The 24,004-nt window shown below is 52.9% G+C and overlaps 1 protein-coding gene across 10 annotated transcripts in view; it reads right to left on the reverse strand.

Moving 5' to 3' along the window:
- EXD3 (exonuclease 3'-5' domain containing 3) overlaps positions 1-24,004 on the reverse strand; it is a 353,448-nt gene that overhangs the window by 67,038 nt on the left and 262,406 nt on the right. Inside the window, exon 20 of one of the 10 annotated variants that reach the window (XM_025181798.2) lies at positions 8,171-9,846. The exons of the other annotated variants lie outside the window; for them this stretch is intronic. Within the exon in view, the coding sequence (XP_025037583.1) occupies positions 9,685-9,846 (162 nt within the window). The 3' untranslated portion in view covers positions 8,171-9,684. Of the gene's footprint in view, positions 1-8,170; positions 9,847-24,004 lie in introns of those variants that run through there. 10 annotated transcript variants of the gene reach the window in all.

Here is a 24,004-nt window from a genome sequence, read left to right on the forward strand (position 1 = left end):
CGCCACCCACAGCTACTTTCCAACTAATACCCTCCCTTCCCCCAAAGCCCCCTACTGATCCTGTGTGCAAGGATCCTGGAGCTGCTCTTAGAGAACCTGGGAACAAAGCAGTTTCCATGGGTTGTGCTCCTTACAAATGAGGGGTTTTCAGCCCATTGTCCTAACTCCAAGGCTGTTTTCTTTGCAAATGGCAGGGGAGAAAAGTAAAAGAGGAAGAGACAATCCCAAACGCTAATCTTGTTAGGTCAAACTGCTCTCTACACAGATGGAGATACAAGGCAATGGGGCTTTTGTCTTTTCTGGGAAGGGTTCGATTTGCAGGGCAGCAGAGGTCACCCCGGGCAAACTGGCAGCTTTGGTCTTTGTGTCCCAGAAGCGAGCAGAAAGTAGACTTATAATAAATGCTCAGAGCTCAGCTCCTCCTGTGGGGCTCTGGTCTCTGTTAGGGATTTACTTGTGGCTGCTATTTTCTCTCCAGGATACAGCTCTTGTGACCCGGGGCTCCCTGTCCCACCTCTAGCAAGGGCCAAGAAAAGTACAGGGAGACTCGTGTCCGGAATGAAGGGCACCTGGGGATGCAAACTCAGTCAAAACCCCCAGAGGTTCAGTTTAGCCAGGAGCTCTGCAAAGATGCCTTGCTAAGTGCTCAGCTGGGGAGTCTCTTGTCCCTCACAGCCTTGGGCTGGCCAGAGCGCCACGAAATAATCAATCCTCGTTGGGCTTTGCCCTGGATCTTGTGTCCACAGGCCTAAGCCAGGGCTAGTTCTGCTAACAATTTGTGCCCATGTTTGTAAGGCCAGGCCAGGCCCAGAAATGCCAAACGTTCTGCAGCTGATTTACTTAATGGCTCTCAGTGCGAGACCAGCCCGGCTTGCGCGCCGCACCGCTGGGGTTGCCAGTGGACTGCAGCTATTCCATGAGATCGACCTCATGCCCCACTGAAATCTCCAGGGTGGCTTTCAACAGTCACCAGGAGACTGATGCTGATTCCTGGCCCATCTTAGAGGGCTGGCAACCCTCCCCACAGCCAGAGCTCAGCAGCATGGCCCCAGCTGAAACACAGGGCTGGCTGCTCCAGCACAAACGCAGCCAGTTGCCTGCCTAGTACAATGGGGCAAATTCCACAGGCAAAGCCTTCACCCAAGACAAACCACATTCCAGTGAATGGGCCCAGCTCCTGGCCGGGGCTCTGCCAGCAGGATGGGGCTGCAGGCAACAGAGCCCCCATTCTCCCTGGTGGGGAGGGGACAAGACAGGCTGGGGATGCACTGACTGAGGTCTCTCCAAGCAGGGCTTCTGTGGAACTCCAGCCTGCTTAAAGGCCACTTCCCCGGGAGAAGCCTCGGGGAGGGTGCTGGGCAAGCCGCATTCTCCGTGTGCTCAGGAACTGAAGCCACGCAAGCCCCTCCAGGCTGCAGTGTTCCACGTGGCCTTGGACACGCAATTCCCATGGACAAACATTGATAGGACTGGTGCATCTAAACCCGCTAGGAGGCTTGGAAACTCCTGGCCCGGGGGTCAGAAACGCTGCAGGACCCAGCTGGCTCGCAGGGGACAGACTCGCCCCGTGGCTTTGCTCTCACCAGGGTGCAGTGGCACAGAAAGCCTGCGTCAGCACGTTCATTTGAGCCAGGCCCAAGGCAGCGGCAAGCGGGAGCTCAGAAAGGAAAGGGGCGGGTGCGAGGAGTTTGAGCTTTCACCAGACTGCTTCACTGACCCAAACCCAGCCAGTTCAGTCGCCTGCTCGCCTACAATGCCGGGTGCCTCAGAACCGCACAGAGAACAACGAACCCACCGCCTCCCTGCTGCTCTGGGCTAACCTCGGCCCTGCCATTCGCCCCAGAGTGCTGACTCCAGCAGGCAGTAAGTTCTCCAGAAGGACCCTCCTAGGGCCGCTGTCCAGATGGGGACCAATGCTCCTTAGTGTTACCCAGGGCTCGTCGTCAGGGACAGGAACGCTCCTGCCCAGGTCAGTCTCATTAGCCCCACTGTACAGAGGAGGAAACTGAGGCCCCGAGCAGGGGACTGAATTGCCCGAGTCACCCAGCAGGCCAGTGATGGGACTGGGAACAGAACCAGGCCCCTGGAACGCTTGACCCACCCCCCCCACAACCCCAGCACTGGGCAGCTCTCCCCGGCCCTCTGCTTCCCAGCAGTGGGCCACTAACATCAGCACCTCGCTCGGGGGTGGGGACTGTGAATGGGCTCGGAGGAGGGGTGAGCCAGAGCTGTGCTTTGGAGAGGGAGGAGAAGCCTTGTAAGGCCCAGGCCAGTGTGGAGTCTGCCTGCTGCAAGGGTCAGAGGAGTTGGAGGCAGCAGGCTCCTCTCACAGCCAGCCAGCACCCTCACCCTGGCCCTCTGGGGGGGCAGCTTTGTCCCCAAACGGTGTCAGCAGGAGCAGGGCTGCAAGTGTCCCCAGCTCCGGAGACACGGCCTAGCCAAGGCCACAGAGCACACGTCTAGACAGCACGCAGGCCTCTGCAGCAGCCAGTCTCTGAGCACAGGTCTCCTCACTCTGGCTCGGGCTGTCCTCCCTCCCAGGGCAAGCGTTAGCGCTGCAGGCCTGGGCTCCGCGACTCACTGCCACGGGGTCTCGCCTGCTGTGGGAGCCAGAGCCGACTCCCAGGTTGCCGTGACCCAGGCTGCTAGAGTACCCCTCTCTCTGCCAGGGCAGGCCCATTCACAAGAGGCAGAGGAGACCCTGGCCCGGGCTCAGAGGGAAGGGCTACTGGGCTAGACACACAATCCCTCCAAGGTGCCCTGCATGGAGTGTCCCATCACCAGGCCCCACTAGGGCCAGCCCGGGAGGCACTTGCTGGATGCAGCCTCACGAGTTACTAACAGACTCTCTGGGAAAGCTACTGAAAAGTGGGTGTTGGCTCTTCGGTGCCTAAATCTACGTCTGGACGCCCAGGTCACGGGCCTGACGTGAACTAAAACTTGGGCCGCTGCGCAGGGCGTTTGGCTTAGAAAATCTCAGCATCCAGCGAGTCTGAGCCAGGCGCTGGCCTGTTGCCGGGGCGGGGACAGGGAGGATGGGGGGGAGGGAAATTCAGTGCCAGCACCTGTGGAATCAAATGCACTTGACAAGAGGGACCTAGACAGGAGCAATGGGGCAGTGTCCCCCATGCAAAAGGCCCCACGCCCGACTTGTTTCCTGCACTCGATGACTGCAAGAGAACACACCCCCGCCCCGGCCAGGCAAGCAGCCTCTCGCTGGGTGTAGCTGACACACTCTGCGTAGCCCAAAGCCTCTGGCGGCTTTACAAACAGAAGCAGAAAGATGCAGGTCCCTCCCCTCCCGCCCCCCTGCCCTGGGACCCTGAGGGTTGGGGACGTTCCGAAGGGCTCGAGCGGCGGCTGCGATGGGTCGTTTCTCTCTCGCTCCTTCACGGGGGAGGACAGAAAGAGAAGTGCCAGCTCGGTGCTGAGCTGGGAGAAAGCGAGGCCCAGTTCCCAGACTCAGGGGAAGTTCGAGGCCCGGCGGACATGCCGGCCTGAGAGCAGACGTGGCCCCATGGGAGCCGAGTGTGAGAACCTGCTGATTGCTAAGCAGTGTGGGAAAGTGGGAGGATGGGCAGGCCGAGCAGGCTGGCGTTAGTCACAGGAAAGGCAGTGGGAAAGAAGAGCCTGAGGGAGCAGGAAGGAGGGGCCGCGGCTGGGAATCTCTGTCTGCGCGTGCACAGCACGACACCAGAGCCAGCGCGTTGCAGTGCAGCATGCAAGAGACGTCACAAAACCACTCTGCTGCCACTCCCTCCCCACGGCACAGACACTGCCTGGGGCATGGCCCCCAGGCTGCTCGGGGAGGCCGAGGCTGGCGCACGAGGGCCTAGAGAGACTGGCTATTGCTAGAACATGCCTGACAGGCCTCGGAAGGCCCCTGCTGTGACCTCATGTACCAGCACCCGGTGCTGCATGAGACGCAGGGATCCCACCCCCACCAGCTGCCATTGGGGCACAGGGCAAGGCCTGAATCCGACATTTCACGTGTTACTGGGGATGCTCCTTCCCTTGGTTAACACTGACAGATGCCTGTGGCCTAGTCCATGTCCAGTCTCCTGCCCTCACCTGGCAGTGGGACCAAGTGCCTGTGCTGGCTCTGTCCCTGTGGGGCCCATCGACTCGCCAGGCCCCTGGGCAAGGAGGGGGCCACAGGAAGAAGGGGAGGGGCTGCAGCTGGCCTCCCACCAGCCCTGCGGTGCCATCCGGCGCCACTGCCCGGGGCTCCAGCAGACGATTTGAAGGGCTGGGGCTCTGGCTGCTAACATGGCCACAGTATGAGCTGCCAGGAGTCCCTGGCCCTTTAGCGTCGCTGGGCCCCAGGGCAGTTGCCCCTGCTCTGTCCCCAGCAATCCGGTCGAGTCACCCAATACAAACCCCACAGCCTGATTCCTTCCTGCCCCCCCACGGAGCCAGAGGGACTGAGGAAAAGCTGAGGGAGGAGGCTGCGTTGGCCTGTGGTGATTAAATCCCTTTGTGATGAGGAGCAACCTCAGGGAGCTACATCCTGCCCAATGCTGGCCACCTGCCTGGAGCTTGAGGGCGGGATGGGCCCTAGGGCGAGCTGCACCAGAGAGAGCAGACCCGCTGCCCTCACCTTTCTGGGGAAGCAGGGCCCATGGACGCAATGGCTTCCGCTGAGCCAGTCACCCTGCATGCTGGCCCTGCAGCCCCAACTCTCTGCTGGAGAAAAGAGCAGAGCCCTCTGGACCACAGCGTTGCCCACTATCTCCCACGTTCATGGCTCGAGAACAGCCAGCTTATGCCAGTGACGGTGCAGCCAGGGAGGCCAGGCTACCAGGACCCACTAGAAGATCTTTCTCCCTTGTGCAATGGAGGGTCTAGCCAGCCTTGTGCTGCTGCGAACTAAGCGGAGGAGCAAATACTGTGCTGTTGCCCCTGGGCATGGTACTAAATTCCTTGGTGTTTCTCTGAGGCTCGCCCATCGCTCTTCTTCCAGGCTGGTTCAAATCCTTCTAGTACCTGCAGGCCAATGAAATTCAGGGGGGCAAGCCACCTGGAGAAAGCTCCCTCTGAAACCCAGGGCAAGCCCAGGCTCAATCACAAATGACGGGCACTGAGCCCTACAAACAAATGGAAACCTTCCATTCCCAGCTAGCCCAGCCTAACACCTCCCTGCAGCTCCACAATAACGCCCCTCATTTCCTGGCCCCACCCCTCCTTTTGGAAGACAATGGTCCGTCTCGCTGGCCTGCCAGAACCTCGGTCCTGCACTGTTTGCTGGTGAAGGCTTTCAGCTGGGCGGGCGGTAGCTGAGCTCTGGGCATCGGACCTGCCACCAACGTAATGACCATCGACTTGTTCTGAGACAACATCATTCCCAAGCCCTGCTCAGTCCTTGGGGCCAGCCCTGGCTTCCCCAGGCCTGCTGGGAGCCTGCTGGCTGCTCAGACTGGAGGCAAGAACGGCCCCTCCTCTTTTGTTACTCTAGTGCTGCAGAATCCCATGGCTAAATCCCCAGCCTTTCTGCAGGTGACTCCATCCTGGCTGGCTCAGCAGGGATGCCTGCATAGCTCAAAGCAGCTCCGCTCCTGTGTTGCCATCCCGGCGGCGTTGGGGGCTGAGCTCTGAAGCTCTGCATGGTCACTGGTCCAGTGCAGCAGTGCCTCTTAGCTCTGTGCCTCTCAGCGCCAGCGCCAGCTGTGCCCACATGGCGTGCTGGTTGCGGACATCAGGCTCTGTTGCTGCAGCAGGAGCTTTTTCTCACCAGTCGCTCTCCCCCTGCACCGTCTGTGTCTCAAAGCCACAGTCCCAGCGTGGTCAGGGCTGGGGAGCTGACAGGCCCCCCCTCGTCCTTCCAAACAAGCCGAGATGTAAACAAGCTGCTCCTCCGCGGCTGCGTCCAGAGAGACGCGTGAACAAAGCCATGCAGAGATTAAGTAGGTGGAGTGCCAAGAACTGGGGCGGGGGCCGACAGGACTAGAACAATAAATAAATAATGGTCACAGATTTATCACCCTCTCTCCCCCTCCAGAGGTGCTTGGGAAGCTAAACGGCACAATGGAAACAAACCCGAGAGAGGAGAGTTGCAGCCTCTTAAAATATGATGCAGCAAACCAAACAAAGGTCCCCATTAGGAATCAAGCAATGAAAAGGACTGGTAGCAAATGCAGTCCCATGGCATATGAGTGCCGGCCCTCCAGGGCCAGGCTCAAGGAGCAGACGGAGGATGAAGCTAGAGTCAGCGCCATTAAAGTTTCCTTAAAGTCAATCCAGACTCTGAGAGCAGCCAGGGCAGGTGTGGGAGGATCACAGCCCAGTAGCTCAAGTCAATGAGCCCTTATGCTCCTTCACTGAGCAATCGGCACTAGTGGGAGGCCCAGTCTGCCCTCACCCTCAGTTCGCACCACACAAGCACTTGCCTTCCAGCTGGACTGGAGCCTCAGGAGAGCAACAGCACATGGAAAATACGCTCTTGTTCTCGCAGACCAGTTTGGCCACATGAACCGTATCTACATGCAGGCAGGAGCTACACTGGCTAGAAAGTTTCCCTTCCAGGTGACTGATCTGACGGGCCCCCAGCTAGTGACCAGACAGTGAACAATACACTCGGGGGCAGAAATCATTGACTTTTCCACGTGTTACAGCACCTCCAACGACATCAGCAGGACTGAAGACAAAAGTCAGTATCTATTCCCACACAGTGGGGAGCCTAAGTCATTGACCTTCCCCCATCCTGGCACCAAGTCCTCACACCATGAAGCCACCGTGGCAGCAGCTCATGGAAAGCAGGAATCCAGTGAAAAATAGTGATCAAGACTTCTTCTCAGGTGAGTGATAAGCAGAAGAAATCACATTAGAGAAGCTGGAGTTGGCTAGCTGCAATTGTGTGTGTGCATGTAGCTATCCACAGAAGGGTGTATGCACACACCTCCATGTGGTTACATTTACACCCCTTGTAAGCTGACATGCACACACATTTCCTGGAGACCAGCACCTTTAAACTACCCATTCAGTATCCAATGTGCTTTTCTCGCAGACACATTGTCTGCCACTGTGTTGAACACATGAGATACATCAAACAGGAAGAGCCAGAAGTCCCAATCCAAAGGGGTGAGTTCTACCCAAACATGACTGTGTATTTATCAGTGATGAGTAGGGGATCGTGATCTTCTGCATAAGAGAACCAACCTGAAACTCGGACCCTGCCTGAGCCACAGAATTCCTAAACTTCCTCTACATGGAGCAGAAGTTCAGCAGGAGATTTGGGTCACAGAGTCACAGAAGACTTGGGCTGGCAAAGACCTCAGGAGTCATCGAGTCCAACCCCCTGCTCAAAACAGGACCAACCCCAACTCAGTCAGCCCAGTCAGGGCTCTGTCAAGCTGGGCCTTAAAAACCTCTATATGGTCTTGCTCAGGCTCGTTACAGAGTTAGGGGCTGGCAAAGGTCTGGAGTGCTGGAATCCCAGGATTTGGATCAGGCCCGTTTCTGCTATAAACACAGGTCCAGTACTTCCGACTTCTCTGCCCCAGCATCTGTGACATGTTGGAGGCCAGGGAAATGATCCATTTGTGATCACATCCGGAGTGGCTTCTTCCACATGGTACATTGTCATCGCCGACGTTATTTTTAATACACAGAATGCTGCCTTTTCTGCTGAGCTCTCAAACATGGAACCTCTTGTCTTCTTTAATTTATTATTTTTCATTCTGTGAACATTTTCCCAGAGAGGAAAGCAGAAGTGACCTTCTGGAGGACCTCACTGGTGTGAGAGCATCATGAAAAGGAGAAATGTCACCAGCTACCCTACAAAGCCAAAAGGGAGCATAACAGTCACCCAAACCTTCTCAGTCACATACACCGAGACCAACATGCCAATGCCTAGAGAGCATCACGTAGACACTTACATACGGAGCTAATATTGGGCACTCAGGTTGAAGATGCTGAACTTCGTCTCGGGGCTCTGTTTCAATCAATGAACCTTGGCAAGAAAAGAGCTTGGGAGAAGTCACATGGCTCTGCAGTCCTAGTTCATGTGTTCTGTACTGTGTGTAATAAAATGCTCCAGAAGGCTGACTATTTTGCTCGGGAGACTGTTAGTGGGCACTAGCGTGTTTCTTGTCCAGGCTGCCTGCATGAGCCCAGACTCTCAGGGTAGGGAAATCAGCTTTGTCGCCTGCGCCCCCCCCCCCGAAAGCTTCTTGTGTAACCACCGTGCTCTTCCTTAGTGAATGGCACCAGACACACCCTGCCTTCCATACACTGGGGAGCGATAGGGCTGCATTCGCCAGCAGAACACTCACCAAACTGCACTAGTTGGCTACTCAAAGCAACAGAGCCAATTATGTGGTGGGTCCTTAGCAGTGGAGCTGATATGGCTGAATGGGGGTGAAGGCAAGAATCTGGGGTCGTGTAGTGTGGACGTATCCCTGACGTGTAGATCAGCTGGCAGGTCATGGGTGGGCCAGAGGATGGAGAGATCACCCCTCCTCTCAGACACGTGACGTGGGGCTGCACAAATGGCCACAGTCAGGGCAGAGCACTTGCTTTATCAAGCGCACCATGAAATAAGCAAAGACTCTTTACATTCCCTATGTGGCCAGGAACTAACCTGGCACGCAATGCCACGAGCAGCTCGCTCCCTAGACACTCCTGTGCCCTGTCGTGTGGGATCCGGCCATGGAGCACTGGAGATGGCAATGGGGCAGCTCCTTGAGCAAGGGTCAGTTTCAGCACTGCATGAAAGAGGCTGAACCTCCCAGCTCGGGCAGCTGCTGAACCTCTCAGGCAGCTGTGGGGAGAGGGGGCTCAAAACGCAATAATGGCTAAATGTTTTTTCTTGGGGGAATGAATATGTTGGCTGGCTGGTCAAATGATCTTGTGATCTTACAGGCCTGTGAAGTTCCCAGCCCCTCAACTGTAAGCAATGCTCTTCAGACTTTCCTGTTACCCAGAGTATCCCAACTACATCACAGCAGGTACCAGGAGGAATAAAATTAGACGTTTCATCCATCCAGTCTGGGGACTTCACCTTTTTACATATATGACACTATAGTATTAGGGCTTTGTCACCATTTAATACAGAACCAAAGTCACTACCCATTAAATATGCATGAATTCTTGGTGCTCATGACCTTACTTAATCGCACAGCCAATGAAATGAATAATGACTGTGCTACTGTAATCAGCTCGCTCTGCCCACGGATCAGGCAAGACTTGTCAAATCTTTTTTTGACCACCTACAAGGGCCTGAGACCTTCTGTTGACTCAGGCTTGCAGCCACAGGCAATTCAGTCGCCACAACCCTTTCTAAGGAAGCCCTTGTAGCAGGCAATGCCATCGAAAGCCTCTGCAAGTGAAGGCTTCTGTCCCCCGCACAAATACAGCAAAGGCAGTGGCCATACCAGCCTCTTCACCTGCGACCGCATCTCAGACCTGATCCAGAGAAACTCACTGCATGGGCCACTCAACCCTGGCCTCTCTGCTGGGAAGGCCTATAACGGGCCTTGCTCTGATGCGGAGAGTTACCCACTGCAGCCACCACGGCATTTTACACGTGCTGCTGAATGGCCATCACACAGTTTAGTAATAAGGTACCAGCAGGGGCTGTAGTCATGCCGGCTCGGGATCTTCTGAACACTCGTAGGAGTCAGCCAATCCCTCCCTCTTCCAGAGCATTTCAAAGATACCTGGACATTAAGGAAAATCCCTGTAGGGCTAGTTCGCTTCTGCTCCTTGACTGGACATTGCTGATGCAAACTGGGAACAAAGGATCACTGTCCGCTCTGCCCCTCCAGCCGTTTTCGCTGGTGTTTGCAGGCAGGCTGCAGGTGGCATTCCCCAAGATTGTTCTCCAAAAGGCCACTTCTGCTTTCCCACCTGGGAAAATTCTCACAGAAAGAAAAATAATAAATGAGAGACAACAAGAGTTACTCGTTCTCTTTTTTTTATTATTTTGGAGGAGGGTTGGGGAGGAATAGAGAGAAAAGCAACAATTTGTTTATTGAAGCTATCAAAGGTGATTTAAAATACAGCATGGGACAGATCCCACAACGCCTTTCTAAAATAAACATCAATCACAGACTTGTGAGTTGATGGCATCAGCTGATGAGCTCTTATGGGAAAAACAGAGCAAAACAAGAGCCCATTTTCTCCTTCCGAGAGAAACTGAGCGAGGGAGAGGGAGGGATGGAGAATTGTTACTGACCGACACGTTATACTCCGATAAGGCATCTGGTGCAGTATCTATGAGCCATGCTGACACCAACAGGCTGATTTCACCTTCTGCCAATATTACTGAGTAGAAGAGAGACAAAATCCATAAACCGTTTTCCTCCTAGCAGCTCACATTGACTGACAGCAACAAATAAAAAGGCAGCTCTGACAAACCAAACTAGATTCTTTTCTTAGATTCATCCTCTGTGGATCACACTGAGATGTTCTTTCTCTTTCTGTAGTCAAAAATGCAAATGACAATGCAGCTGACCAACTTTCCCTTCCATTATTCCATTGTCAGCCACCATGGTCCATGAGTAAATCTCTGCACATTTGAAGCCTAACAAGATGGTTTAATAGGTGATGAGCTTTCGTGGGCCAGACCCACGACCTCACATTTGAGGAAGTGGGTCTGGCCCATGAAAGCTCATCACCTGATAAACCAACTTGTTAGTCTTTAAAGTGCTACACGGTTTTTCTTTTTGTTTTAGCAAGATCAGACTAACACAACTACCTCTCTGTTACTTCTCTGCACATTTGTTATCGAGGCTGTTCGAAGAGCCAGTCTGTGGAGGATGCGATGGATTTGCACCATTGTCCCACAGGTCAACACACAATCCATGGCCGATACTTGGCTTCCACTGCCTCTTGGCGTGGGAGCTCATGTCCGTAGTTCCTGAGCTCCTACTCTGGCTGGGCCAAGAAGCCTGCGTGACTGATACTGCATTTGGAATGATGTCCTGTCAAGCTGCTGGAATCCTAACGGGGCCAGGCAGAGCCCTGCTCCGTGTATAACACACAGAACTGGCTAACCAATTCCTCTGAGCCACGCCCTACAGAACATTTTATGGTAGCAGGGTAAGATTGCTCACAGTCAGTTAAATGCAATTCAAACTCTCTCAGCCACAGATCACTGTGGATACAACACCAGTACAAGGCCAGCCCCAGTCATCGCCTTAGAGATGCTGCAGGTAACTTCATGCAGCTCTGACATAGCGACAGGAAACCACGACCCTTGGTGCTTCTACTACACTGATGCCAAATGCTTGCTCCCAGGGAGCAGTTCTCACCTTGTCTGTGAGTGCATCACAGCCAGTTGCTGGGGGGATCGTCATGACATCAGAGAGGAGGATGGAAACACAGGGCAAGAGCTACAGAAAAACTGTCTAAAGATCCTGTTTTCATGCAAACGTTCCAGTATTGCTCCAAAAACCACAAAGGCAGCACGAGACTCCATAACATACCGGGGAAAGTGCAGGAAGGACACTGTGCTATATTCCCCAAGTGAACAAACAGTACAAATGTAGACTCAGCCACAATCAGCCACACAATCTGTACTACGGCCCAGCTGCTCTGGCACCCCACTGTGATCTCTGAACTTAAAAAACAACCAATAGTCTAGCAGCACCTTAGAGACTAACAAAAGATGTAGATGGTATCATGAGCTTTCGTGGGCACAGCCCACTGCTTCAGATGAATCTCTGAACTTGTCATGGCTCAGAAAATGATTCATGTAAAACACTTTAAATGACATTAATTACTTTCACTTTTGGCAATTAAAGTGAGGGGGCCCCAAATATGTGTATTAATAAGAGCACAGCACATAGGCCTAGGAAGGTCCTTCAGGATCACTGAGTCTAGTGCCACTAGTATCACCAGGGAATACATAAGAACTCTGGGATTAAAGTGAGTGTCCTTACCACAGTTCTCCATATGCTGGGTGCTTGTAGTACTGCTCAAGAGAGATTCAAATGCTGCCCAGCAGATTTGCAGAGTGCCCCCAGCTAGGTGTTGGTGGTGCACGCTCTCACATGCCTTGGTGCACATAAAAATTATTCTGCACATGGATGGAGAAGATTAGAAGGAACATTGTTCGCCACTCAAAAAGAGATACCCTTGAAAGTTATGATTATGAAATGTAATTTGCACTAGTCAGCATGTTGTGAGGGGAGACTGGGACAAATCTGGTGTAGCTTTCCAAATGGGATGTGCCATGGCCTGCTCATGCTTTATAAAAATTGGCTTATGAATATGCATGCAAAATACTTCAGGTAACATATCAGTTTTAATGTTACAATCTGCTGAATGTGTATATTCTCATTTTGTGCATGTATCATTCTTGTATGTGAAGTTAGAAATATGAAGTGTGAGTGTGGTTTTCATTTTAAACGTGCTATTGAAGGCCATTAGGGATACTCTGGGTTCTTAATGACTCGGTATTCAAACCAAAGGCCCGTGAATAGTCATATTTGCCCTGTGGGCCCAAACTGGCTGGTCCCACAAAGACGTGCGGCCAGGCCACATTTGGGATCTGGTGCTTTTCCACTCAAGGTGAGAAAAGTTTGAACTGAGCACAAAGAATTCCTGCTTGGGGCAAAAGGGATATAAGGGAGGGAATCCAAACAATAGGGGCAGTTGCCAGATGCCACAAGCCCCCCCCTTACCACCTAAGATGCCTGTTGGAAACATCTAAGACTGAGCCGGGGAGGGATCAGGCCAAGCTAGCAGAGTGCTTAGCTAGTGAAAGAGATGTGTAGAACAGCTGTTTAGGACGTCAGGGTAAGCATTTGCATGTAACGCATTTCTTAGTGGGCTAGGGTTAGCTGGCATGTGAACTTAGCAACTTACTCTGATCTGACTGGTTTTACTTGCAGCCACGTAAACCCTTCTTTTTATACATAATAGAAACACTCACTTATTATCAAGCCCAGTATAAATAACTGCTACCTGGAGGGGAGCAACCACTGTGCATACCTCTTTCACTGCTAAAGGGACAGCCCTTGGGAGCTTGCTCTGTGTAAAACTTTTACATAGGGTAAGACGGATTTGCTTGAGGCTTTGGTTCCTTTTGGGGGTTGCTTTCCTGGATGCTGAGCCCTCTCAGAGCTGAACTGGTTCAGTGTTGTCTCTGTTACTCTGCTAAGGGGCTGTTACTCCAAATCTGTGCCTTGGCTGGGGGAGACCAGAGCTTCTGGCCCAGCAGGGCAGGGTGGTGGGGGGCCCCAGAGGGCAGGAAAGCGGGCATCAGTGGCATGATCAGCACACCAGGGGACAACCCCAAGGGGACTTGGGTGGTATAACTTGTCATAGGATGACTTTTTAAAAAAATTAAAGTTCCCTGCAAGGTCCTAAAAGAAGTTAGGAATCTTTGTTCTTTCATAGTTTAAAAAAGTTTTGCATCTTGCTGCAAAGAAAAAGAATGAGACATGCTAATTTAAAAGCAGAGAAGCCTACACTCTGTAAAATAAAAAGGTGAGGAGTTCCCATCTGTAGTGAGAACCCATCATAATCTATCACGTAAGAGGAAGCTGGTTTGGTGGGAAAATGTTCAACTGTCAGATGAGGAGAGAAATATTGGAACTAACCCTTTGAAACTGGAAGTCACTTTGGTGACAACCATAAACATTTCAGCAAGACCAAGCCATGTTTGCTGTATCTTCAAAAATGAGACCCCAAACCATCGAGTCTTCTAGTGACACTGAACAGGAAGAGAACAGCTCAGGTTTCTTGCTGAACATTTTGGAGCCAGAAGCTCCATTTCTGGTTCAGACACCTACAGCCTCCTCCGTCACTCGCCACGGGGAACCAGAATGGCCCTCTCGGCCAATTCACAGGGCCATGGCAGCTCTCACCATTCCAGGCACAGAATGAGAGAAATGTGGGGCTGGAAAGGATCTCAAGAGAGCATCCCACTCCCCCCATGTGTAGGCAGGATAAGGGTTAGCTAGCCCCTTCCTGACCACTGGCTTGCTAACCATTTCGGCCACAGAGGCACAGGTAACACTAGAGGAATACAATGGCTGCTTTGGTTCATCCTCGCCAGGCAAAAGTCAATAGTCTGATACTGCATCTTTCCACTTGCCATAGCTGAACAACACCCTCTGGGATCTGGGAGTCTGGGTACCCAGCGTGGGTAGCCGGAGGTACTAGCTTTGCCCAAGCCAATGTGCTGAACATAGCCAGGTAAGCAGAGGGCGCACAGTCTACAGCTGGGGCTAGCTGCCTGCGTACACATGGGCACCACACGGGTCTGTGCTGAGGGTTCTAGCCTGAGCTACTGCCTATGCTTCCCAGCTACCCTACGTGGAGCACACTAGTGTGAACAGAGCTACGCAGTTCTCCACTGACATGGGGAAGCAAGCTCCTGGCTGCAGTGCAGACAGACCCCAGCAGCCAACAGTGTTCATTCCAAAGTGTCTGACACCTTTCCTGCTGTGAATCAAAAAGCCCTTTGCAATGACACCCAGTGTTGCAAATCAAGCAGTGACATTTTGCATTTCTGTAACACCTGTGAAGTGAGGATTCCCAAAGCTTGTTATAACTCATGTAGCCATAAAGTTGGGAGGGGAGAACGAGAACCTCCCAACTCTATGGCCACATGTGTTATAACAAGCTTTGGAAATCCTCACTTCACAGGTGTTACAGAAATGCAAAACGTCACCGCTTGTACTGAATGTCCTGGCTTTTGCCAGGTTTTGTCAAAATCCCCGCACCAGGGTTTTGATTGACTCATACACACACACAGATCCAATACATTCAGTAAAATGGAAGGAGTTTGATTTTTACCAACCGTTCTATCAAACCCATTTCAAGTACACTGAGAAGGCAACACATGAAGGGGGTGTGGTTTGGGAGGCATAGAGACTCCACGCAGGTGTGGCTGAGAACAGCGCACGCTGCAGCAGTGTTCTCATGGTTCCAGCTAAGATTTGACCAAACCAACGAAACATTCCCTTCCTCTTTGTAAAACACCTCCCTTTCTTTGTTCTCCTTAACCCTGGAACAGGGTAAGCAGGGACTTTTGGGGTGTGGTGGAGTGGCAAAACCGGGAACATTTACAGCAGAACTTCACGTAGCCTGTTTCTTCTGTGCAGTTGTACTGGTGGGAAGTGACACCCTAGGAGTTCTGCTGCTTTTCTGCTTGCTCCTCATGTTGGGAAGCCAACATACTGCGCTGCTACATTAGAGCCTGCATGCTGGAGGTGTCACAGACGGGGCTGGGATTCAAAAGCACTCAGTACTGGCTGGACTCAGGTCCCCTTGGCTTGAACAGGGGCATTGCTGGGCCAATGCGGGTCACTGTGAACGTCCAGCCCTACAGCTCCACATACAGAACTGAGTTAGAGAGAGACAGTACAGAGCTTCAAGAGTGAGTGAAACTGACTAAACAAAACAATCCCTCCGTGTGAAAGACATTCATATACACATGTGGGGAACACAAAACGTGAATGGACTGTAGTGGGGCCTCAGTCATATCAAGTACTTCTGGGGATTGGTTGTACAATCCCCTGCTACTTCTTTCACAGACAACTGTTCCAAAAAAGAGATGCACACTCATTGGATATGCATTAAAATGTAAATGCTCACTCACGTCCAACAGTTAACCCTTGGAATAAACTATTGTGCTCCAGAGTGGATGATGCTGAGCTGGACTCGCATTGAAGGTGAGTTATTAACGACACTCTAAACTTACACAGCAACTCTCATCCAAACATTCCAATGTGCTTTGCAAACATGGGCTCTCAATAACTTGCATAATAAGCGAGGGCAGCCAACATTATAGTAAGGAGGCAGGGAAGGGTGAAAAGACATGCGAGGTCACATAGTGAGTCAGTGGCTAGAACTCATTAGTCCTGAATCCCAGGGTTCTGCTCTAAACCTGAGACTCAATTCAGGGAGAAAAAAACTCATGAACACTATCTCTGAAATAGTGTAACTGCCTTCCTGGAAAATAACAACCATTCCTCAGATATGTGATCAGATCCACTACAAAGCTGTGAGAAGCACACAGGACACTGACAAAGGACAAAGCACTGTGCACTAAACCTATCTAGTGTGAAGTTGGATAATCAGCCTTATTAACATCTTCAGGCTACACTTTCAAACTTCCACATAATGGATGTATTTAAAACCAGGAACGGTGTGGTGTGCCCAGGAGTAGACAGCTTCCAGGTACGCCAAGCGACGACATTAGACAAAAGTCCACCCCCGAGGACAGCCAGATTGTCCAACAAATATCTGAGGAAATGGGCTGTCATCTGAGCAGTGGCTGTGCCCACAAAAGCTCATGATGCTATTTATATATTTGTGTTAGTTTCTTAGGGTGCGTCTACACAGCACCCTTCCCTTGAAATAAGCTATGCAATGTGCGCTACACAGACTGCATAGCTCAGTGGGCACCAGCCAGTGGATCGGGATCCACACGTAGATCTTGGAGCCTCAGAGGTGACCCTGACTGGTTTGGCCAAGAGGCTGTCAAGTGCCAGCACTTCAGCTGCCCCTCCCCCTACTGCTGCGCACCTCCTGCCCTTTGCCTTGGAGCTGTCCCCTCAGGAACCTCCTGCTTGCTGGGCAGGGAAGGGAGTGGGGGATGCTGATGTCAAGGTGCCCCCCCCCCACTCTGTATCCTATCTCCACAGAGCGAGGGCGGGGGGGGGGGGGGGAGGGACAACAGGATCAGGGATGGAGTTTGCTGGCTGCTTTAGGGAGCGGTGCAGGGCCAGGGCAGGGGTGAGGCTGCCTTAGCCCCACTGCACCCCAACCCAGGAGCCACCTGAGGTAAGCAGTGTCCTTCTGGAGCTCACATCCCGAAACCCTAGCCCAGTCATGAACCCCCTTGTGCACCCCAAGACCCTGCCCTAGCCCAGAGCACCCTGCATCCAAACACCCTCCCAGAGCCTGCACCTAGAACCCCCTCTGGCATCTCAGCTCAGAGCCCCTCTCGCACTCCCAATCCCTTAATCCAAGATCAGAGCCTGCACCCCAACCCTCTGCCCCAGCCTGGTGAAAGGGAGGGAGGATGGAGTGAGCAGGGGGCGGGGCCTCAGAAGGGGCACAAAGGAGGCGGGGCAAGGGTATTTGAGTGAGACATCACCTTGGATTGCACTTAAATTTAAAAAGTGATCTCGTGCTTAAAAATGTTGGAGACCCCAGCATAGCTTATTTGGAGATAATTTCAAAATAGCTTATTTTGAAATGACAGCACCAAATTTTGAAATAAAGCTCTATTCCAACAAGTCCCTTAGCCCTCATGGAACGAGGATTACAGGGATGCTGGAATAGCGTACCCATTACTTCGAAATCTATTTCGAAATAACGGGCACGTTCAAAGACATGGAATTGCTATTTTGGGATACTTCCGGTATCCGGAAATAGTGCTGCTGTCTAGATGTAGCCTAAGGTGCTACAGGACCATTGTTGTTTTTTAAGTATCCTAGTGCCAGCAGAAAAACCCTGCTCCCTTAAGTTAGCTGATGGCATGCCTGCTGGTGAGTGGGGATGGCTTACAAGGAAAGGGAACCACATAAAGATCAGGAGGCAATACCGCAGAGGTCCAGGGCATACTTGCAGTTGATGTAAACTGGCAAAATTCTAGTGATTTTGATGGAGAGGTGCAAGTTTCCACCACTTGATGATCTAGCTCTGAATGTTTCAGGCTTGGTAATGGACAGAGGCCTTCATCTCTCCATCACTGGCTCACATAACTCAGGATGTTGGCAACCAAAAACTACCACCTGAGAGCTGAAATGAGTTTGGTTGTTTCCAGTCCACTTGTAGTGAGCAAGTGTCTCGATCTCAAAGACCATCGTGGCCCCCAGCACTGGATGGCCAGGCGCTGGATGGCAGCTCCGAGACACTCAAAATCAGCGCTGGTTTGTTTCAGTTCAGCCTGTTACAAGGGTATCTGTAGATAGCATTGCACATCATGGAGCTCCCATCACTTCAATGGTCTCCCTAGCTACACCAGACTAACACGGCTACATTCTATCCCTTTACATGTGTTCTTCCAACTCAGTGTTTCTCAACCTTTTTTTATGAAGTACCTCTTAAAAAAAAGTACCCCCTTTTTAAAAAGAAATATTATAAGTACCCCCAGTCCGTACAGTTTTCAGACACAAATTTTTTTTCTACCATTGCAACAAATTTGTTTAAACAACTTAATCGTAGCTGGGTGGGCGATGAAATTTTTGGGTGTAAAAAGTACAAAAATAATAAAGTACTGTAAAACTTAAAACAAAAATTCAATTTTCTCCAAATTTCAGGTGTGTTGACGCACCCCCCAGACTCCTCTCGAGTACCCCTGAGGGTCCTCGTACTACTGGGTGAGAAACTCTGGCCTAGCTCTCCTGGGCCATGGTGCCACTCGCTGGTTCAGCAGCTGGTGCGGGTGATATCTGCACATCCCGCTAACCAAAACAGGCTCGCCAATTGGCTGCGCTCCCCCATCTCTTTGCTGTGCCCGGTCTCAGATTGAGACAGTAAGCTCTCTGGGGTAGAGCCCTTGAATATCAATCTGCATAACTCAAAGATGTGTTTGACAGAATACCTCTGAGAACACAGCAATGGGACAGTTACAATCTGCTGAACCTGTTTAGCCAATTTTTGTGCATGGGTGGTCACTGCATGGGAAGTTCGAAGTGTGGCTCTGTTTATGGTTGTAAATGTGCTAATGAGGGCCATTACTGATGCTCCAGAACCTTAATGACTCAGTACTCAAACCAAGGGCTCCTGTAAGGCCAAATTAGGGATGGTTCAGAAAGACATGTGACCAGGTCATCAGCTGCTGAATCCATTTGAGATCTGGTACTTTTCCACTCAAGGTGAGAAAAATTTGAACCGAACACGAAGAATTCCCACTTTGGGCAAAAGGAATATAAGAGGGAGGAAACCAAACAATAGGGCCAGAGGCCAGGAGAGGAAACATGAAGGGGCTGGGAGCATTCCTACTATAAAGCCTCCTTAGAAGCCTGATTGAAACTGACATACGCAAGGACATTCAGATTGAAGGCTGAGACGGTCCAGGACGTACGCTGCCTCTCTCCTGCTCAGCCTGTGGTCACTGTTCTTCAGGCAGTGCAAAGGGAGGTGGGATGAACTCGGAATGTCCCTCTTCTAACCAGGCTGCATGTGTTCCCTGGTGAGGAGTTAGCATTTCCACAGCTACAGAGCTTTCTCTAGCTGAGATTCCCAGCATGCCCCCGACAGATCAGTCAGAGCATTTCAGCCCCTGTGCCTCCTGCAGGCCCCTAACACGGGGAATCCCTGTCCGTGGACTCCTTTCAAGTGCCACCACTCCATCCAAAACCAGACAGATGACAAGAAATTGTTTATTCTGCATCTCAGCACGTCCAGAGCCCTACGGCAGAGCGCGGATGTAGGCCACCTCATGTTCTGGAGTCTGTAACGGCCCCCCTCTTGCACCCAAAGCATTCCAGCCAACACCCAAACAAGAGCATGAAGCATCCTCTTGCACGGAGGCTCACATGAAGTTGTAGGAGTGGGAGGAGACAGATCGTGAAGATCTGCTCCCTGTTATTAGAGCCGACTCCTGGGTTTGGTTTGAGCTCTAAGGAGGAGGAGGATCCAGAAGTGAGAGTAAGTGACGTGGTGTCGGGATTTGTATCTGCCAATAATTCACTGGGAAACCTTGAGTGAGTCACGCGCCGCTGTGTGCCTCAGTTTCCCCCTCTTGAACATGGGCCGAACATGGGCCTACCTCACATGAATGTGATGGGCACAGCAAAAATCACGAAGCTCTGTAAGCTCCTCAGGCCAGAGCAGCACTGCCCGCTGTGGGTCTGGTCCCACACCAGCACCACCAAAACTCCAGTACTGTACGTAAAATACGTCCCAGTACTCTAGTGCCTGGGGCAGCAGCTTCTCACTGAGAGTGTTGCAAGGGGGGAGGGGGCCTTTCTCCGGTGAGACGAGGAGCTGCTGCAGCAGAGGCGAGGCGCTGGCTCACTCTGTGATGTGGCTGCTAGAGGATGTGGTGGCAATAAAAGTGTTAATATGATGAGGTGCTAATGCATGTGAAACAGTTGGTTTCCTGTTAGCACCAGCACAAGGCGATGCTCTTCCCCCACTGCCGTGAGTGAATTGGTTCCCATGGGTCTCTCTCCATCCTGTTCCCTGCCCTGCAAGCTCCATTTACAGCCATTTACTAAAACAACATGGTGTGCGAACTCCCTTGGGCCAAAACGAAGGGTTGTCCCATTAGGTCCAGCTGCTTGCTTGTAGATGTGCTGTCCCCAGCCCTCACCTGGGCCAGGCAGTGGGTACTCTCCCCACCACGAGAGCTCTGAGCTGACTCCCAGCCCTGAGATGGAAGACGTACCGTTTGAACCAGTTAGCAACTTGCTGTCAGACTTAGGGAAGATTCTCTGGCGATAGGTGAAGTGTAGGAGGTATTTACACCCAAATAACGCCAAACCCCTTCTTGCCACTGGAGATGGCCTGTCTTGCTGTTTGTTTGTCATTGTCTCCTTTGCCTTCTGTGGCATGGCTGGTGCATTCACTGCAACACTGCCTGGTCTCCTTGTCAGACCCTCTGAAACGCTGACACAGAGAGACCTGGCCTCCAGAGAACACGGGGCGCTGTGCTGGCGTGGATGACCGGATGTGGAGAAAGCATCGGCATTACTGATTCTGTTTCAATGGCCAGCTCTTCAAGCCAGGGTAAGTTCAGAGTCTAACAACCCAGCACCAACCCTGGCTGCCACCAAGGGGCTAATGCAGTGACATGACACACAATAGCAAAGGCGCTTATTGGGAAATTTGAAACATGAGCAGCAGAAATCAGCCTCGGTGGCAAAGATGGACATAAAAATCCAGCTGGCCCTGCCGAGTGGGAGACTGGCTCTTTAAAACTGTCCCAGCAATGGTGCCAGGGCTGGGTGTCTGGTGGGTGCCAGTGGCTCGTCTGAGCGCCAGCGAATGTTCTGGAGCTGAGAGAGAACAAGGCAGGGCTGGCAGCCAGGCAAGGAAACGCAGCAGGTAAAACCAAAATTAAACGTCCCCTCTGCGGGGGAGGGGGGCTGAAACCAAGCGCTTGAATCACACGGGCACTCTGAGCAGTGCCCCAGCCACCAAGACCCAAGAGCCTTTTTGACATTTGACTGAACCGCTCGGGGAAGCGCCCCGTGAGGCTGGAAGGGATCAGGCCTGAGGGGGCACAATCCCACGCTCGCCCCACTCCACCCTCTTTGCTCCCTGTTATTACTCAGCCAACTGCCTTGACATCAGGATTCCGGGCACGCGAGTGAAACGAGACTGAATTCCTGTCTTCAGCTTTTGTCCCTTTGTGGCTCGCCTGGTGCCATCTCCCTCCCCAAAGGGGCTTGATCCCACTTGCACTCAAATCCATGGAAAACACCCCCCGAGGTGAATGGTGCAGGGTCACCGGGAAAGAGGAAGCAGGGGTGGAGATCAGCTTCCTGCTTCCCACAGAGGCCCTGTCTTTCCTTGTTCAAATCTTTACTGAGAGGGCAAAGCCACACGGGCGACAGGGCCTCTCAGAGCCTGGCTGCAGACTGGGCCTTGTGCTACTGCATTAAACCAGCCACGCAGACATTCGAGGGGTGGAACCTAACCCCCCATGAACGGGGTTCCGAGCCGGAGCTCTAGTGCTGCAGTGCAAGACCGAGGCGGTACACCTCACCGCCGGGGGGGGGGGGAGGCTGTTTCTCCTGTAAGCGCATCCAAAAGGTCTGTCCTCACTGCAGCGTTAACACAGGCTCTTACTTGGATGCTGCTCCTACCTGGGCTCCCAGCCACACACAAGCCCTCTCACCTGATCTACAGCCTTAAGCAAAGGGTTGTGTGGGTGTCTCAACACACTAACAACGGAGCCCAGCAGACAGTCCTTTCCTTGCAAGGGACAATGGGTTTTAAAAAGGCCTTGCAGGGCGGAACACAGAGCAGGGCCCTAGGCTGGAGGGTCAGCTAGCTCGGAGAAATGTGCCTCAACTACACTAAACGATTCTTCTGCTGCCTGCGGAGGGTGAGGAGCCCAGTGAGCCAGACTGCTGTGCCCCACCCGGGTCCCACGTACGGACCCTGCCCCTCTCCCGCCAAGCAACATGAGCTGGAGGATTCCCAGGGAGCCTGGTGCAAGGACGGCCCAGCGCCTCCACTGCACTCACCAGGCAGCGGGAGCTGGAGCAACCTAGTAACCTGCTCTGCCCCCACCACCCTCTTCCAGCCCGTCGCGCCCCACTTCTCCAAGGCCGTGGGAAGTGGCTGGGGCGCGGCTACCACGCGGCAGAGGGCAGCAGGGCACAGCAGGCTGCCAGATCGCTCTGGCTCCTGCCATTGTGGACGGAGGGTGGGGATGCTCTGCTGCCACCCTGCGCCAGGCCGCCCAGTAATCCCCCAGGGCAGCAAGACTCCAGTGTGCTCAACCCAGGGGTGCGCCGACAAACACACCAGGGTTGTCCAGTCTGCCAGGTACTGGGCAGCCAGAGTGGGCTGGGGATCAGAAGAGAGTTTTAGTCAGTGGGGCAGCTCCATGCCCGGGAAGGGGCGGGACCTTGGGGGGAAGGGGTGGGGCCAGGGCAGCCAGCCCTCAGCACCGCCCTGACCGTGGCACATGCCCTCCAGCAGCTCTCCAGAAGCAAGTCAAAGGGGGCCGGGGCTCTGGCTGACAGCAGTAGCAGGAGCTGTGTGCCTCAGGCCCTTAGACTCGCCGGGCCCTGGGACAACTGCCCTCTTTGCCCTCCCACCCCCCACTGGCGACCCCGCTAAGAGGAGCAGGGGAGGGGACAAAGGGGGGGAGGACCTGAAGGCCATTTTCAGTGATGCCAGCACAGCCGGATTAAGCCAGGATTGCATTTTACTAAAACCAAGTCAAGGGTGGTTCAGGGCACATCATCCAGGCCAACAGAATAAACGGAGAGAAGTTCAGGGTTGGGCGCAGCTGCAACGTCACCATTTTTCCAGTGAGGGCGACTGCTCTGGTCTACAACTAACACCCCAGCCCATGAAAACAATCAATCCTACACAGCTCGACTGCCGCAGAAATGAGGAGACTGGACTGGTGTTAAGCAGCCCCGATCAGTGCTGGAGAGTACACGGTGCTCGTGAACCGTACGGCTATTCTAGCAAGGGTGGTTAGCCAACTGGCAGGAACCCTTGGCTATCCAAATATAGATAATGTAACGTAGGAGCTGAATCCCAGGCGTTGGCTGGGTTTCCATCTCAGAAGTCCCTCGGTGCCTGTACAACTCCTGTTCACAATCTCCACACACACAACACAGAAGAGCAGAGCCCTGAATTCCTGGCAGCATCTATAAAGTTCAGACAACACTTCCCCCCAGGAAGGTGCTACTTTGGAGGGTGGATGGAGACATCTGCATGTTGGGCTTGAGCTTCAAAATCACCAGAGGAACAGAATCCCCGAGGGGGGAAATATGATAAACACCCTGACCTGGAAGGGGAAAGGGGAGGGAAATTAAAGGGAGGGATTAGCCAGGGAGACACTGAAGGTCATCTTGAGTGAGAAAGAAATGAAGTAATGCCAGCAGAACCACCCGCTCTCCTCTTCCCTCCCCCTTCAAATCCCAGGAGCACAGCAGCCCCTTTTGTGTCTCCTGTGACCCAGTCATGATGAGTGTGGGAACGAGGTCTACCAGGGTACTCTGCACTGTTCTTTGAGCCTTGGTATCTGACAAAAGGGAGAAGCCATCTGGGGGGAAACGCCAGTGTGAGAACGGCTCAAGCTTGGGAGTTTCCAAAGGAAGAGAGGCTAGCGAGACAGCGGGGCTACTGGAACGCCGCTTTGCTTTTAGCTCTTCCCCTCACTTGCTGTTCCACTTGGGGCAGGGACCAGAGTGAGCAGGGCTAGGCTCAGAGAGAACCCCCCCCCCCAGCCATTCCCTCTGCCACTCACTGGTCACTTACACACACGTAACTAGGCGTGAGCCCAGCCCCGCACGGCCCCCGGGAAGGCTGAGGGTCACACTGCAACACAACGTGCTCCTTGGGGGAGTTGCTGTGGTCACTGAGGTTGCTGACTTTCTAACTGTACAAAACCCCCACCCTT

The sequence above is a fragment of the Pelodiscus sinensis genome, chromosome 22 (genome assembly GCF_049634645.1).
Source record: "Pelodiscus sinensis isolate JC-2024 chromosome 22, ASM4963464v1, whole genome shotgun sequence".
In the NCBI taxonomy this organism is placed as follows: domain Eukaryota; kingdom Metazoa; phylum Chordata; order Testudines; family Trionychidae; genus Pelodiscus; species Pelodiscus sinensis.